The 19060-nt window shown below is 39.8% G+C and overlaps 1 protein-coding gene across 1 annotated transcript; it reads left to right on the top strand.

Moving 5' to 3' along the window:
• Positions 1-7816: 7816 nt before the first annotated feature.
• Positions 7817-17539, top strand: LOC117726063 (23 kDa integral membrane protein-like). The gene is made up of 10 exons (XM_034526101.1): positions 7817-7881; positions 8209-8428; positions 10094-10150; positions 12204-12323; positions 12446-12520; positions 13963-14058; positions 14576-14677; positions 15082-15114; positions 15223-15306; positions 16022-17539. The coding sequence occupies exons 1-10, from the start codon at positions 7832-7834 to the stop codon at positions 16112-16114; spliced, it is 930 nt and encodes a 309-aa protein (XP_034381992.1). The 5' UTR covers positions 7817-7831; the 3' UTR covers positions 16115-17539.
• Positions 17540-19060: the final 1521 nt, after the last annotated feature.

The raw sequence follows: 19060 nt of genomic DNA, 5'->3' as shown, positions 1-19060 counted from the left end.
TATATGTATTATATAATATATATATATAATATATTTATACAGTATATATATAATATATATACTGTATATATATATACTGTATATACAACAATATTAGTAAATAGTATACAATTTACTGCACAACCAGCACATTTAGCTGATGATACTGTACTTTTACTGAATGTTGTTTCAGCTCCCTTAAAACATAGTAAATCTCTCAAAAGAAGCCTGAAATAAAACATACATTTCATGTAAATTCTTTTCTTTCCCCTCGAGCCCTTCAGAAGGCTCACTGATCTTTTTGGACCACCAAGCTGTTATTTTGGGGTTTTCCTGTTGGCGACATTTTGAGTGAAACGAAAGTAAAAACTGGATCAGAATCAGAAGGAAACCTAAGAGTGTGAAGACCTGCGGTGCGTTCAGGCGTCCTGCCAGTTCTCAGACCTGCAGTTGCGGAGTCAAGAACTGTTCTTTGTGTTTGTTTGGCACAGCTTGAGGTTGTATCTGTTAACTCCGTTTAACATCGTTCAAGTGAAGAAACACGGATTTAAAAGTGACAGGAAGTGAGCTGTTGACGTTCTGATCATTTATTACTCAACTGATGATTTACACGAGTTACACCCAAACAAAACAAAATGTAAGGAAGTGGTGCCGTTTTAAAATAAGCCTGTTCTGTTTTCAGTGGAAAATGAAACTCAATTATTCTTAAGAAAACAAAATTAAAACTCCATTCAGAAAACAATTTTATATAATTTGTTTGCTTATCGTCTTGCAGACAGACCAGCACAAACTCATACTTGAGTTCCTAACTGTTGGTTTAGTCGACTAATCCTAACTGTTGGTTTAGTCGATTAAACCTAACTGTTGGTTTAGTCGACTAATCCTAACTGTTGGTTTAGTCGACTAAACCTAACTGTTGGTTTAGTCGACTAAACCTAACTGTTGGTTTAGTCGATTAAAACTAACTGTTGGTTTAGTCGACTAAAACTAACTGTTGGTTTAGTCGACTAAACCTAACTGTTGGTTTTGTTGATTAAACCTAACTGTTGGTTTAGTCGACTAAACCTAACTGTTGGTTTAGTCGATGAAACCTAACTGTTGGTTTAGTCGATGAAACCTAACTGTTGGTTTTGTTGACTAAACCTAACTGTTGGTTTAGTCGACTAAAACTAACTGTTGGTTTAGTCGACTAAACCTAACTGTTGGTTTAGTCGACTAAACCTAACTGTTGGTTTAGTCGACTAAAACTAACTGTTGGTTTAGTCGATTAAACCGACAGTTCGGTTTAATTGACAAAACCGACAGTTAAAACCCTGTGTATCATCGGAGCCTCCACATTCATTAAGGTTCTCATGCATTCGTGTCCTTTCCTCATATCACGACGCTAACGAGCACGCTAATGATGAAATAACACCCGCCGGCCCGTCGGATCCGGATGGAGACGGAAAGCAGAGTAAACAACTCGGCGCTAATGCGATTGCAGCTATCGGTCATCTGCGGGTCAGGCTGACAGGGAGGACATAACACTCTCCACAGAGCCAACATGTCCTCCAGACACAACACACAGCGAGCTCCTCCGGAGCACGGCGGCAGCTCGGTGGCTGGAAGGCGTGCGCCTGGAGACCAAAGAAGACCATTTTAGACAGATTTAAGGAGCTTTGCCTTGTCGGTCTATTCCGTACACATGAAGAGATTTCCCACAGTTCATTCTGTATATAAATAATATTACGCTGAGATTAAACAATATGGTCAAGGATTTAAACACGCGACAAGATGAACTGCAACAAAAAAAACGTAACAGAAATGGGAACATTGGATGAAGCCAGGTTCAAAACTCTTCTTTTTTTACAGAGATTTTTTGCAGTAAAATGACAGTAAAGTTCGGTGGATGTAAGAGCTGCTAAAGTGGAGATTTCCCGGATACTAATGACTGGTGCCTCATATATTTGGTTTTGCTGGTCAGTCCGAGGGGAGCTCTGGCTCTTCTCCATTATATCTCGCTACCATTAAAACCAGTTGACCCATGACTTTGATGTAAAGGTGCTCAATACGAACTCTATTGCCTCCGCACTGCTCTCAGACTGTGAGACCCCCGCTGCAGTAAAATGGGACTCTGGCGATACGGTAACACTACCGCTTCAGTCCACAGGGGGCGCCAGAACCAACACAACACGAAAGTTCCATGTTGGTGACTTTAAGATCATAAAGAAATAACCTCACACTCTGAACTTTGATTCGTGACATCGTTACATTACTATAACTTTAATCTGAAGAAAATTACACACAGAACTAGAACTACAAATGCAGCTTTCCTACGAGTTTAGAGATTAAGATTACTCAACGGCTGCGAGGCTCTACGATCTACGATCATGAACCCATCCAAAAAAGACTTTTTGACAGTTTTATCTGTCTGAAGCTGCAGCTTCTGTTTACGTCGTGATGAAGGTGGAGCGTACGGTAAACGGAAAGCCGGTCTCTTTTATGCTTTCTGAAGTACCGATGACTGGACTCTGTGAGGAGACTCCTCGTGTCTGTCGTCGGAGCAGCAAAACACATTCCGACACACTCATCGCCAGGAAACGATGCCCAAAATACATGCTGTGTGATGGCCGCAGAAGTCTGCGTCCATATTCGGTGATAATCTTCAGCTTGACACGTTTCAACGCTGCGTGACATTAATATTCAGTGTCAAGAAACCTACATGACTGCGATAAATACGAGCCACAAAAACCAGCATGTCGGAGAAAGATCGGCATGCGGTGGCCTAAAAGGATAGAGAAGACAACGACCGGAAGGTCATCGGATCAAAGCCCCGGACTGGTAAAAATAAATCTGAATGGAAAAAGCTAAAGTAGTGTCTCTTTAACACGACTGGGCGAAGACCTGAAGCCCCGCCCCTTTCCAGTGGCCGTTCTCATTGCTTACAGTTGTGATGCTGAAGAAGAGGGAGACTCCCAGGGGAAAAGCTTGAGAATGGCCCTCCTCCAACTGGCATGGGAATACCCCCCTTGAAGCCTCCCCCTTGGCTCAATGGAAAACACCAAACCGCCTCAGAACAAGAACAGGGACCAGTTGCTCTGGTCAGATATAATAATAACAATAACAATAAAGTTTATTTATATTGCACTTCTCACAGACAAATGTACAAAGTGCTGTACAGGGGTCGCGAAAACAAAGTGACCATAACAGGGGCCAACAAATACACTTTAAAAGATGGCACACTAAAATACACAATAAAAACTATACTAAATAAATACTAAATAAACTAAATAAACTATACTAAATAAAATAAAGCTTGTATTGACAACACGTCTAGGAGACCAAGACAAGTCCATGTCAGTGACTCTAGTAGACCAAGACAAGTCCATGTCAGTGACTCTGGTAGACCAAGACAAGTCCATGTCAGTGACTCTAGTAGACCAAGACAAGTCCATGTCAGGGACTCTGGTTGACCAAGACAAGTCCATGTCAGTGACTCTGGTAGACCAAGACAAGTCCATGTCAGTGACTCTAGTAGACCAAGACAAGTCCATGTCAGTGACTCTGGTAGACCAAGACAAGTCCATGTCAGTGACTCTAGTAGACCAAGACAAGTCCATGTCAGTGACTCTAGTAGACCAAGACAAGTCCATGTCAGGGACTCTGGTTGACCAAGACAAGTCCATGTCAGTGACTCTAGTAGACCAAGACAAGTCCATGTCAGGGACTCTGGTAGACCAAGACAAGTCCATGTCAGTGACTCTAGTAGACCAAGACAAGTCCATGTCAGTGACTCTAGTAGACCAAGACAAGTCCATGTCAGGGACTCTAGTAGACCAAGACAAGTCCATGTCAGTGACTCTAGTAGACCAAGACGAGTCCATGTCAGTGACTCTGGTTGACCAAGACAAGTCCATGTCAGTGACTCTAGTAGACCAAGACAAGTCCATGTCAGGGACTCTAGTAGACCAAGACAAGTCCATGTCAGTGACTCTAGTAGACCAAGACAAGTCCATGTCAGGGACTCTAGTAGACCAAGACAAGTCCATGTCAGTGACTCTAGTAGACCAAGACAAGTCCATGTCAGTGACTCTAGTAGACCAAGACAAGTCCATGTCAGTGACTCTAGTAGACCAAGACAAGTCCATGTCAGTGACTCTGGTAGACCAAGACAAGTCCATGTCAGTGACTCTAGTAGACCAAGACAAGTCCATGTCAGTGACTCTAGTAGACCAAGACGAGTCCATGTCAGTGACTCTAGTAAACCAAGACAAGTCAATGTCAGTGAGTCTTGTAGACCAAGACAAGTCCATGTCAGTGACTCTGGTAGACCAAAACAAGTCCATGTCAGTGACTCTGGTAGACCAAGACAAGTCAATGTTAGTGACTCTAGTAGACCAAGACAAGTCCATGTCAGTGACTCTAGTAGACCAAGACAAGTCCATGTCAGGGACTCTGGTAGACCAAGACAAGTCCATGTCAGTGACTCTAGTAGACCAAGACAAGTCCATGTCAGTGACTCTGGTAGACCAAGACAAGTCCATGTCAGGGACTCTGGTAGACCAAGACAAGTCCATGTCAGTGACTCTGGTAGACCAAGACAAGTCCATGTCAGGGACTCTGGTAGACCAAGACAAGTCCATGTCAGTGACTCTAGTAGACCAAGACAAGTCCATGTCAGTGACTCTGGTAGACCAAGACAAGTCCATGTCAGGGACTCTGGTAGACCAAGACAAGTCCATGTCAGTGACTCTAGTAGACCAAGACAAGTCCATGTCAGGGACTCTGGTAGACCAAGACAAGTCCATGTCAGTGACTCAAGACAAGTCCATGTCAATGACTCTAGTAGGACCAAGACAAGTCCATGTCAGTGACTCTAGTAGACCAAGACAAGTCCATGTCAGTGACTCTGGTAGACCAAGACAAGTCCATGTCAGGGACTCTGGTAGACCAAGACAAGTCCATGTCAGTGACTCTAGTAGACCAAGACAAGTCCATGTCAGGGACTCTGGTAGACCAAGACAAGTCCATGTCAGTGACTCAAGACAAGTCCATGTCAGTGACTCAAGACAAGTCCATGTCAGTGACTCTAGTAGACCAAGACAAGTCCATGTCAGTGACTCTGGTAGACCAAGACAAGTCCATGTCAGTGAGTTTAGTAGTAGACCAAGACAAGTCCATGTCAGTGACTCTGGTAGACCAAGACAAGTCCATGTCAGTGACTCTGGTAGACCAAGACAAGTCCATGTCAGTGACTCTAGTAGACCAAGACAAGTCCATGTCAGTGACTCCGGTAGACCAAGACAAGTCCATGTCAGGGACTCTGGTAGACCAAGACAAGTCCATGTCAGTGACTCTAGTAGACCAAGACAAGTCCATGTCAGGGACTCTGCTAGACCAAGACAAGTCCATGTCAGAGACTCTAGTAGACCAAGACAAGTCCATGTCAGGGACTCTGGTAGACCAAGACAAGTCCATGTCAGTGAGTCTAGTAGACCAAGACAAGTCCATTTCAGTGACTCTAGTAGACCAAGACAAGTCCATGTCAGTGACTCTAGTAGACCAAGACAAGTCCATGTCAGTGACTCTGGTAGACCAAGACAAGTCCATGTCAGTGACTCTGGTAGACCAAGACAAGTCCATGTCAGTGACTCTGGTTGACCACGACAAGTCCATGTCAGGGACTCTGGTAGACCAAGACAAGTCCATGTCAGTGAGTCTAGTAGACCAAGACAAGTCCATGTCAGTGACTCTGGTAGACCAAGACAAGTCCATGTCAGTGACTCTGGTAGACCACGACGAGTCCATGTCAGTGACTCTGGTAGACCAAGACAAGTCCATGTCAGTGACTCTGGTAGACCAAGACAAGTCCATGTCAGTGACTCAAGACAAGTCCATGTCAGTGACTCTAGTAGACCAAGACAAGTCCATGTCAGTGACTCTAGTAGACCAAGACAAGTCCATGTCAGTGACTCTAGTAGACCAAGACAAGTCCATGTCAGTGACTCTGGTAGACCAAGACAAGTCCATGTCAGTGACTCTGGTAGACCAATACAAGTCCATGTCAGTGACTCTACTTACAACATCTGGTTGACCCAGAAAAGTCTGAATACCTCAAAGAAAAGTCAGACTCTCAAAAGCCTGAATCAACTTCTCTCAACCGGTGTGCCGGCGGCCAAATGGTTACATCATTTGTTTTTTGGTGAGCTAGATATTTGACAATAGTCTCGAGAAAAGAAGAAGAAAATGGATGTTTGCAGGTGCTGCAGCAACCGAAACCGGAAACAGGAAGTCTCACCCCAATGTCTCTTTTCCACTTTGTTGAACCTCGTGAACAAACAGGATGGAGTTCAGACACCGAAGCTGTGATGCGCACACAGTATTCAAGATGTTTGTGTGCAGTGAATCTCACATTATTAATAAAGTTTTTAAAGATGCTTCACTGTTGAAAAAAATGGCAACAAATAAAATCAACTAAAAGCTCCATTTAATAATCATTCGTGCTTTATTTATTACTTTTTTTGGAATTGTATTATTTCATTGTTCAGCAATGACTAAAATATTCTCTCTTTTATAGAAATTAAATAGACATTTTTAGGATCGACTTTATTTTCTAGAAGAATTACTTAAATGAATCAGAAGAATGGATAAATGTGTTATTCTCTCCAAGTGGAAATGTTACCATTAACCTGAATATTTTTGGGATGACGGTTTGTTTTGTATTGATAATATTAATTAATTTATATGATTTCACTCTTCTTTGTACTGCAACTGCAGCAAATGTATCTTAAAATGTGTACATCACGTTACAAAAAATGTGTGCATTCAAGTTCCCATTTTTAAGACTTTCCGGACCCCGAGTGTTCCCCCGATGTCCCGACCATGTGGTTAAAACTGGGAATCGGTGCGACTGGAATGTAACTTTTCCTCTCGTAAACAATGAGGCTCATAAAAAACAAACTTCTCTGCACGGACCTGCACATTCCAGATGGGACGGCCCGTTTAACTGCACCGCCCAGGAGGGAATCCTGCATGCTGATTGGTTAGCAGGTGATACCATTGTAAAGGGGGGGCAGAGAGCTCACCCCTCCCTTGGAGAACTACGGTGGTCTTCAGGTAAAAGACATTTTATTACAAGAAGCTGCTGTGATCAAAACTGTTGGTCAACACGACGAAATACTTGAATAAACATGAATAAACAAGAAAACGACCCAAAACCTTACAAACACCTTACTAAAGAAAAGGAAGGATGGGGAAACACCTTAACTACATCGACATGGGCGGGAATCGAACCGCCGATCCTCTGTTTCAAAAGTCAAAAGTCTTTAATGAGTTGAATCTTAACCACGCACACACGCACACGCACGCACGCGCGCACACACACACACACGCACGCACACGCACACGCACACGCACACGCACACACACACACACGCACACACGTGGGTGTGGTCTCCTCCATCAGACCTGTAGTAAAACCTTGATAGATCTAGAGCAGTTAGAGAGGACACACTTCCTTTGCTCATTTATTAATAAAACTATATATTATGAAGCTTTATGCAGAGGGGTTAGTTCACACAGCATTCAGAGACTCATTTATACACATTTATTAATAAAACTATATATTATGAAGCTTTATGCAGAGGGCTTAGTTCACACAGCATTCAGAGACTCTTTTATACACATTTATTAATAAAAACTATATATGATGAAGCTTCATGCAGAGGGGTTAGTTCACACAGCATTCAGAGCCTCATGATATATATGTATTAATAAAAACAGAAACCAGGCAGCTGGCACCTGCGACCGCGCTTCACCTGCCATCAGTTCTTCTTCCCCACAATTGTTCAACAAATAACTTTTATTTAATAATATGACACTACATCTTTTGTATATTCCTGGAACCAGAAAGAAAGAAAAAAAGTATGAAGACAGACGAAGACATTGTTTTGTGCCGTTTCGGGGGATTTATTAGCAGAAATAAAAATACAGAATGTCAGCAGCTTTATCTCTTTAAAGCCGTCGTTAAATATCCTCCACAGATAATCACAGATCATTCACGAGCAATAATGTCCAATACAAGTTGTAAAGTTCAATGATTCTGAATGATTTCTTACAATCTAACGTCTTAATTTTGATTAAAAAAAAACAACAAAAAACTTGTAAAATCAAAAGAAGGAAATAAAATCCGTCACTTTAAAGTAACTGGTGTGTCACACTGGTGTGACTGGTTTTGCTTTTTGGCTGCAGATGTGTTCTGTGTGCAGCAGCTCTGGGATCAGCAGCTCTGGGATCAGCAGCTCTGGGATCAGCCTGGTTTATCTGGGCGCTCACGTCCTCACATCCTCACACAGACCGCAGCACAGCTCACAGCTTCATCTCCCAGAAGACTCTCCTCAACAACCCGAAGATGGGGAAGATTAACGGACTCCTAAAATGCCTCTTTGTCTTCTTCAACGTGCTGTATGCAGTAAGTGAAAAAGATTTTTTTCTGATGAGATTTTATATTTGAAACGATACGAATAAGAAAAGAAAGAAAAAAAAAGATAATCCACCAAAACGAAAGTCTCGTAATTAATTAAATACATTTTTTATCTGAGTTCATTTGATATGTTCACAAACAAAGAGTTTTTTTTTTATTTGGGATGAAAAAAAGTTGGTTTATTCTTTGATTTTCAGCTTTTACTAAACAATAAATTGGGCATATTATTATTATATAATTATGTAAAAACAAAACAAAACAAAAAACACTGAATTGGAAGAGAAACCCTCTTTTTGGTTTTTTTTTTATTATCAAAGTTTTTAAAACTACTAAAATATACAGTATGTGTGTGCACTTTGAAAGTGAAGATGTACAACATGAATCAGATATATAAATGTAAACAGTGGGCAGGTCTGCTTCACGTCTCCGGCTCCGTGAGGAGTCACTTCGGGTAAGTTGGGAAAGAGGAAACGGGCTCATGTTTCAGTCCACAGACCTCCTTTGACTCCCTCTCAGGGGATTCATTCCTTTCTGGGTGAGAAGACATGTTTTCATCTGCGAGGGGGCGGAGCTTGGGGGCGGAGCTTGGGGGCGGAGCTTGGGGGCGGAGCTTGAACACTGTTTTCAACCCCGGGGGCGTCTGTTGGCGCATTTTTCTTCTTTTTTTTTTTTTTTGCATTAAAAAAAACCAAAAAACAAGCATAAATAACTTTTAAGACCGATATAATGTAAAGAATTATGAAATGTGTGCAAGGGAATAAATATCAAGGTGGTTAAAAAAAAAGAAAATGACATCAAATTAAACCTCTTTAAAATGTGTTTTTTTTTCCTTTTCAAGCCTTTTTGTCCTGCCTCCAGATGTTGACTCTTTCATGTTTTATTACATAAATGATGCATTCACACATAATGACGCATAGGAAAACAACAGATGCTAACAATCGTTGACCCTAAAGTTAAAACACGTGTCCAGATTGAGACGTTTACAGGGAGCCGCTGGTTGAGCATCGTCTGTCTCTCTCCAGAGATATGAAATTAAAAAACAGCATGTAGAAATGATCAAGATAGTAAACACACTTCTGAAGTGGGAGAAGAAAAAACACATTAATAGTCTCGATTTTTATGCCTTTAAACTCCGCTGATGGTTGAAACTATTTAAAATGTTTTAAAGGCATGAAAAACACATTCTTCTGAGTATTTTAATATTATCCCTTCCTGTTCCTGTAAAACGTAAGTTTCTTTTTACTTGAGTTAAAAATTAATAATACATTTATTAATAATAAAAATGATATAAAAGTAAAATGTAACTATTTTTTGCCCTTAAATATCAGTTAAAGTGGTTATCAAACCTTTTCTGTCAGTGTCCCTTTAGAAGTGAATGAATATAAATATTTAGCCAATATTAAAACAAAATTTAACAAACAACCAGATTCTGTAAACATTAGAAGGTCCAGCAGTGTTTGTACGTTCCTGTATTAATAACTTTAATGTTTTTTTCAATGTTTTTATTTAGTTATAAATGTTCTACTTTCTTCTACATTGTTTACTCATATTTCACCCGCTCTTTAATTTTAATTGTGTTTGCCATCTTCAGCCTCCGCACTCTGGGCTTTAATTCGGTTAAAGCACAAACTAATGAATGTGATGTGCCTTCAGATCCTCGGATGTGTGCTGATCTACTTTGTGGTGAAGATCAGCAGCTACGGCAGCCAGGTAAACAACAACAACAACAACAACAACACAAGTAGGGAATCCACTTCTTGTTTTAGATTTTGGCATCGAAATGCAGAAAACCTAAAACAAAATTAGTAAAAAAATGTCCCAAGCTGTTCGTTATAAACATCAGTGTAAACATCTGCACACGGTTTTCATGCACAATGAGGAATTATTATTGTTAATTAACAATGTAGTCTGTATAATCTGAATCTAAAGTGTTTTTCACAAGACATTAAATGACTTTAGGGTTAGCGTGTAGCTGGAGCTAGCAGCCCATTAGCGTAGCTTAGCATGAAGACAGGAAGCTCGTGTGACAGTATCACCGACAGACTCTTCATTCATTTGTTTCATTCTCAGTGTTTTCTGAGGTTGAACTATTTCTTGGCACCGATATTTTCTCGGCGGGCTGCGACAGCTCGACCTTCTGTCGCCTGCCAGGAATCAGCCTCATAGACCCCCCTTGTTCCTCATGTCTGTGGGAACCACGCAAAGCTGGTCGCTGCCAAACTCCTACTACTCACGACATCTCCTGGCAGAATGAGCGGACGATTTACCGGAACTTGACTCGCGGTGAAATAAACAAAATCAGATGTAAACAACAAGTTTATTTTATTTTTTTAGGGGAGGAGGACAGAAGGTCACAGGGGTTGTTTGTGTTGATTATTGTGAAACAATTACATGAAAGCAGGATTCTATATTTACGGTAACGTTTAAAGAACTTTGTGAAACAGCAGGCGCCATAAATCCGATCAAAGTGAGGGTTTTTGGACCAGAACAAGCTGGTCTGTTACGCAGGACATCACATCCACAATCTGAAAGTACAAAGCGCCTGTTTCGTAATGTTTACCCCGAGTGGAGGTGAAGGATTCAGAGGGTTTATAACACGGGCAGCTGCCAAGACGTAGTGGAAACTTACATTTCTTTTTCTTTAATGCGAAGCAGATGCGGTCCGGACGATATTTTTCCATTCGCAGAGTCGACTTCCAGGAAAAACAGAACGGCTCCGACGATGTTTACACAAACATGACCGAGCACAACTGATAGCATGGAATTCAGCTGTTTGTGTTAAACTAATCAAATTCACGTTGGAATGATGTCGAAGCATTTCCCAAAACGCCATCAGGTTTTTAGTTGGATTTCCCGGCCGCCTAACGCCCGTCTTCTGGTTACGCTCCCTAATGGGCTGAACCCCGATACCCTCGTGGGTCGTCATGCAGCTCGTGAGACAATGTTTTCGTCTGGAAATTACTGTTTGAAAAAGCTGGTGTGATGTTTGGTAAATACATTCAAGAGGGATATTTCCCATAAAAGCATGTTTGGGTTGGTCTCTCCTAAGACAGATGAATTCACTCGTTATCTTATTTAGTCTAAAAACTTTGGTTAAGGCAGAGACTTGGGGAAAAAATATGAAGGAGATTGATATATTACTTTTGTCCGATAGAAACCACCTTCTTTATTTACTAGTTTAAGATTATAAATCAAGAAATCTCTTGATTTTGAATCATCTGATCAAAAAACACACAAACGCTGTTTTATTGGTGACAAACTTCTACTTACTTCACTTATTTCAAATGGAATAAAACAATACTTTTCATTGCTGGTAGATGTAAAAGCTTGTGTTTTTACGAAATGAGTGACAATAGAATGTACATCACAGTCATTGTTATAATTCACTTTTATGTAAAGCAGTTACTTTTTCATGTATGGATGAACAAATGTTTATTATTGACATTTTGTACCATTGTGGTTAGCCTGGCCAAGTAATTTAGCTTTCATTGATGTTGAACACAAACAAAATATAGATTTTTCCTGTGACATTAAATACAACATACAGGCTCACTTTATTTGAAAGTAAAGGAAACTTCCAGGGACGATATCTAGCCGTCTCTCAAAAAAACTGCAGTTAGAGAAAATAGATATGCATAATTTACAGATTCACACATCAAATGTAGAATAATGCCAGCCTCGTTATGAAATCCACTCCCAGAAAATACATTTTTGGATTAATCCAATGTTTGTGTTGTTTTGTTGTCCTGTCATGGCGGAGCAGCTGTCATTGGTTGGGGGCCCGAGCATGGGCTGGGGTTGGGTATTTGCCATCGGCATCCTCGCCATCGCCTGCTTGGGAATCTACGCAGGAGTCTCGGAGAATGTATACGCCCTCAAAACAGTACGCACAAGAAACAAACTCATCAAAATAATGTTTTTTTTTGTTCATTTGATCATTTTAAGATAATCAAACCACAATCGGCAAAACAAGACATATCTTTGAATGTTGTTTAATTGTTTTAGTTTGCAGGCTTAATGGTGGTTGGAATGATCATCATGATGATCTTTGGCATCATTGTGGTTGTTGCAAGAAATAAGGTAATCTATTTATCTAACTACCCACCTATTATTCCATCGGTCTCCCTATCTTGATCTTGTTATTCTCTTTTTCTCGGTTTCATAATGCTAAAGTTCTTTAATTACCATCAGCATAATGTTTTCTCACTCTACCTTTATGCTATAATGTTCTCTCTATCTACCTTTATGCTATAATGTTCTCTCTATCTACCTTTATGCTATAATGTTCTATCTATCTATCTTTATGCTTTAATGTTCTCTCTATCTATCTTTATGCTATAATGTTCTATCTATCTATCTTTATGCTATAATGTTCTATCTATCTATCTTTATGCTTTAATGTTCTCTCTATCTATCTTTATGCTATAATGTTCTATCTATCTACCTTTCTGCTACAATGTTCTATCTATCTATCTTTATGCTATAATGTTCTCTCTATCTATCTTTATGCTATAATGTTCTCTCTATCTACCTTTATGCTATAATGTTCTCTCTATCTATCTTTATGCTATAATGTTCTATCTATCTACCTTTATGCTATAATGTTCTATCTATCTACCTTTCTGCTACAATGTTCTATCTATCTATCTTTATGCTATAATGTTCTCTCTATCTATCTTTATGCTATAATGTTCTCTCTATCTATCTTTATGCTTTAATGTTCTCTCTATCTATCTTTATGCTATAATGTTCTCTCTATCTATCTTTATGCTATAATGTTCTCTCTATCTATCTTTATGCTTTAATGTTCTCTCTATCTATCTTTATGCTATAATGTTCTCTCTATCTATCTTTAGGCTATAATGTTCTCTCTATCTATCTTTATGCTTTAATGTTCTCTCTATCTATCTTTATGCTATAATGTTCTCTCTATCTACCTTTATGCTATAATGTTCTCTCTATCTATCTTTATGCTATAATGTTCTCTCTATCTACCTTTATGCTTTAATGTTCTCTCTATCTACCTTTATGCTATAATGTTCTCTCTATCTATCTTTATGCTATAATGTTCTCTCTATCTACCTTTATGCTATAATGTTCTCTCTATCTATCTTTATGCTATAATGTTCTCTCTATCTACCTTTATGCTATAATGTTCTCTCTATCTACCTTTATGCTATAATGTTCTCTCTATCTATCTTTATGCTATAATGTTCTCTCTATCTACCTTTATGCTATAATGTTCTCTATATCTACCTTTATGCTACAATGTTCTCTATATCTACCTTTATGCTATAATGTTCTCTCTATCTATCTTTATGCTATAATAAATTCATAATTACACCTATCTACCTTTATGCTTAAATCTTGTCTATTTTGATGTCAATGTTCTCTGTCTCTAAATGCTAGTTCTTCTTTATGCTTAAGTGTTTTGATGCTTACATATTGTGTTGTGTCTGTCTACCATAAGGCTTCATTCTCTCTGTGTCCTGATGCTAATATTGTTCCCTATTTTCTTGTAGGTCCAAGAAGAACTTAACAACACCTCTTCTGAGGTGGTCAAGCCCTTAATGGAAAACATGCAAATAAGAAGGGCGCTGGAGGAGATACAGCAAGCTGTAATGTTGTCTATGTACTATTAAAACCATAAGACTGTAGTCTAACTACAGCTTCTAGGATGACTGACCACCAGGGGGCGACTCCTCTGGTTGTATAGAAGTCTATGCTTCATGTGTTAAAGCTGCATTCTCTCTACTGACCACCAGGGCGACTCCTCTGGTTGTATAGAAGTCTATGCTTCATGTGTTAAAGCTGCATTCTCTCTACTGACCACCAGGGGGCGACTCCTCTGGTTGTATAGAAGTCTATATAAATGACTCTACTTCTCTTGATTTATTCCCTCAGTAAACATTGTAAACATTAGTTTTTGGTCTCAATCTCTAGTTTCAAGTCTTCTTCAATACAGCATGATGTTCATTTAATAAATTATGTTAATTTAGAGTCAAACAGACCATAAAGCAATGTAATTTGGTGTTATCTTGTCTTGAATTATCTGCAGATCTCTCTTTCACTACTTGTTTCCTTTTCACGTTGAAGACCATTTCCATTTGTTGAAACTCTCTCACGTGATTGCAGGTTAAGTGCTGTGGAGTGGTGAGCTATCAGGACTGGGGTGACAACATCCCCAGAAGCTGTGAGTGCCAATCTGGATCATCTGAATGTAGATCCAGTCCTCAGGTGGGTTTAGTAAAATGAAGATGTAAGATCGGGTTTATAGATATAGATATTCAGTGAGCCTCATTTAAGGAGAAAGCTTGAGTTCATGTGCAAAAGTAAATGCTACTTTTTCCTTTCTAAATGTATCAACGGTTGTGGACCTTGTGTACTCAAGGGCGCAAGTGATTGATGAAGATACTAAACCCGAAATTCCCTAAAAAGCCTGGGGTTACTTTCTGAGTAATATATTAACAGTATTTGAAAAATTATAAAAGTTTAGAAGTTACAGGAAATACTGGAACAACTAAGTGTTCAGTAATCTTCAACCAAACTAGTCTATATACTGTGTTGTCCAATCCAGTGTAAAAGTATTTATACTTTTGTCTTTTATTATTCATATCTTGCTATTGTTTTTTTTCTTGCAGGGAACCAGTGGCCCAGACAAAATCTATAGAAAGGTATTCGATCAACCAACCAACCAATCAACCAACCTATCAACTAACAAATCAAGGGACCATCCAGTTCACCAGTCTCATAATAACCTTCCTCCATCTCTTATGCTGCAGACATGCGGTGAAGTAATCTTTTCGTGGGCCAACCTCTTCTGCCAGATCATGATGGGCTTCTTCTTTGGATTGGCTGTCACAGCTGTAAGCACCGCCTTCATTCTCCCTTTGAGCTTCGTCATGGGACTGTTTCAGAATCCGTGGTTCGGTGTTTTGTTCCCAACTGTTTAAAAGGAAGGTCAAGGAATCGCGTAACAGGAAGTCTCGAGTGAAGTGCAAGTTCTAAACTTTGCATTTTGAGGTCTTTAGGCGACCGTTGTTCGTTACCACCCTCAATGACAAAAGAGCCATCATTGTATTAAAGCTGATTGTTAATCGATTTTAAGAGATTTGTTACCTTGCTGACTGCGCCCTTGCCTCCTCCTTCTCCTTAATACTTAGCTCTTGTTAGCTAATGTTAGTGTTAGCCACAGCTAACAGTTCAGCGACATAGTATCAGCTTTTGGACCGATATTTTGGGGTTCAGGAAGGATTTGGGGGTTTGGTTACTTTCAGAAGTAATGAAATAAGAAAGGTTTCTTGTTTCGTGTTAGCTTGGTGAGCTAATGCTCAGAAACTTATGTTTCAGGATCTGAGTAAAAACATCAACACAAATCTTAATTTAAAGTGAGGAAAAACACTTCCAGTGTATTTTAGAAAAAGCTAATAAACCAAAGATATGCTTACAAAGAAATGAAAAAAAATGAACATAACAGTTGTTATATACGCTGTGGATTGGACGGAATGCTTGCGTAATTGGAGGTTGTGCACCTGCACTGGTCACCTGTCTGACTCTCTAACTGAGAACCCGTCTTTACAGCTGCTGGGCCTGCTGATCTCCATCCTGATGGTCCACCAGGTCAGACGTCACGACGGCGGCGCAGGACTATCCATCGCCATGAAGGGCTACTAAAAGCCCTGACCTCTGCACTGTAACAGGAGGACTCTGTGGTCAATACGCAACCTCTTCTTCTTCACTCTTCTAATGTAATGTCTGGCTTCTGACGGGAAGATTACATTCGAGAAGGTTTCTTTACTTCAAGCTTTTCTATAATAGAGACTGTTACTTGAATAGCAAACATTTATATTTTTGTGGGTTTTTTGTATCTCTTTTTGTGTTATTCATGGTTTGCAGTATTATACTAGTCTTACGTAACAGAGACGTATCGTAGAATAGAAGCACTCTGCGCACAACCTTCACCACGTCTGACTGTACAGCTTTATTAATCTGGGGGGGTCGTAACATCCAGTGACTTTTTAAAAAGTTTTTTAAATCCTCTTATTTTCTATCTTAAGCCCCGAGGCACATCAGGAAATAGCACGGTGAAGTTCCCTTACGCTTCTATGCTGAAAGCTTGAGGGTAATAGCTGTCAGCAAGCGAGCTGGCTCCTTCAGCAGCTCCACATGGTGCAAACCTTCTGCAAACCATTCCTCTTTTGGGGAAGAGCTTCCTCCATGTTGAACTTCCTGGCTTTTGCTTCTCTTTAAAAGGTCAACGCTGTCCAATTGGTTCCTTCTGGTCAACAGCACTGGTTTAGAGCTTAGCGTCGCCAGATCTCTACGTAGAGTTGATCGTAAATTGATCATTTTAGTTTTTTGTTTGTCCAGAGATTAGTTCAGCCTTTGTTTAGCCTAGCTTAGCACAACGGGGAACTGCTAGCCTAGCTTTAAAAACTCGCCATAATTTGCACATTCACAAGAATGTTTTATTTCTGGAGGGATTAAACAAACAAAAAGTCCCCAACACACCTCCTCGGGTTAAAGAGCTCAGGTCAGAAGTACTCTTACGCTGTCAGCTGTATGTGTTATTGTAAAAAAGTACAATGAACTTGCATATTTTCCGTGCATATGTGTATGACTATGTGAAGCGTTCCGTCATGTAAAAGCAGAACACTCCGGAGAACCTCTGCCGTGAACGGAAGGCTTGTTTCTACGGGGCTAAACGGCAAACGCTGACATTTTTACAATCCCAGAATAGAACAGGTAACGTTGGGGGAATCGAACTCCCGGCAACACTTGCAGCACCGGAGCCCTGAATTAGAGCATAAGCTGCGTAGAAACAGCCTCTGTGTCACACAATTGTTCGTGTGGAGGCCAAAATAAAATGGGATTAAATCTCGTGCAGAGTTTCATTGAAGGGTTACTTGATTTTCAGATCTCCCACAAACCTCGAAGACATCACCACTATTTAAAAAGAAATAGATGATTAAAATGGAAGACAAATAATGTGACAGGATCTGTTTTATTGTGAAATCTGCTGTATCATTTCAGAATAAACTCCAGAGAGGGAACCAGTGGGATTTATTGTCCCCTGATTGGCTCTCAGTTATGACACCACGTTTTATAGAACATTCTTCTGTGTGTTTCTAAGACTTAATGCTGGATTGTTGGCTATTCGTCTCATGTGGTGCAATGAAGGTTTATATTGATAGTAATAAAGCTTATTTATGTCAACATATCAAAGTGTAGACGTAAGAAGAACAAAAGGATAGAATACAATGCCAGATACACACACATTTCCATATAATGATACATCCCACATAAAATATATATATACATCATTCCACAATTATTTACTGTGACAATAAAACTGCTAAAGTAATTCACTGTGAATTTACAGTCAACTAATTTACAGGGAGCCATTTCGTTCCATCGGTTTATTCTTTTTTCTGCTTGTTAAACCCTCATTGCTCCACATGAGACTAATAGCCGACGCCCGAGTGTTAAATATCATAATCACACAGTTTAATGACTCTTCTACGACACGAAGAGTCAATCGGCTCTCAGCTTGGCGCTTTCCCATCATGCACTAGACCGTACAGGTTGTCGTTGTGCACGGCGTCAGAGCAAGTTGCTAACCAGCATGCATTGCTCCGTGCACATAAATTTCATTACGCTGAATCAGACGCAGACGTGAGTGTGTTCTTTTATCTGCGCTCTTAAAAGATGCATAACAAAAATACATCAAAGAATGCATTTTCAAAAGAGCTGAAATGTGAAATTATAAACCGCTCACCTCCGGGAAGATTTCAAGAGGAACCTCTGCAGCCTGGTTCACAGAGTGAGCCAGCAGCCACTAGGTGGCAGTGCAACCCAGAGAACAGGAAACACATGTGCAGAGGAAGAGTTGATGGCCTCCACAGGTCGTACTGGTGTCAACGAACTGGGAGGAAGATGAACCAGTCTGCTGTCTTTAAAAGGAGAAGCACAATGCTGTGCAGGTGACGAGGTCACATCCTCCTTTTCCTCTAAAGACGAGTTCACGTTTGAGTATTTTAAGTCGAATATTTCAAATCAGAGTTTACAAATCTGATTTCACAGTTAAGTGGAACGATGTTCGAGCTTCTGCTTCAAGAATGTTTCCTAAAAACTACGTTTGCCAACAACAAAACTGCTTTTTTGAATTTGAGGGAAACATATTTTGTCCCCAGGACACACGGTGAGAATGAATGAAACATTATTTAAAGCTACAGAATGTGATTATACGAGGGCTTTGATATGTGTCAATAACACAATAAAGATTCAACTATAGCAAGTTTTCTCTTTTATTTTTTTGTCTGTTATATCTATATTAATAACAGGTCTAAAACGATGAGTTTTAAGTCAAAAACCTTGACATTGTCTTGGGGGAGGACCCTCAAACGCAACATCTCTCAGTAGCTTTGAATCACTGTAGAAATTCAAATTATGTTTAAAATTTTAAAAAAAGTATCCTTCTGCATAATATTTATCTTCACAGCCTGTCTGGCAAGCTGGTGTTGATTCACGCCTGTGAGCATCCTATAATATATTATATTGCGATACTATTAGCTACAAACGACACAGGAAAGCACTTATAATATTACAACTATGGGTAAA

Source organism: Cyclopterus lumpus, chromosome 23 (assembly GCF_009769545.1).
Source record: "Cyclopterus lumpus isolate fCycLum1 chromosome 23, fCycLum1.pri, whole genome shotgun sequence".
NCBI lineage: Eukaryota > Metazoa > Chordata > Actinopteri > Perciformes > Cyclopteridae > Cyclopterus > Cyclopterus lumpus.
Note: the sequence above shows the minus strand (reverse complement) of the source record. Positions and strands in the feature narration are given on the sequence as shown.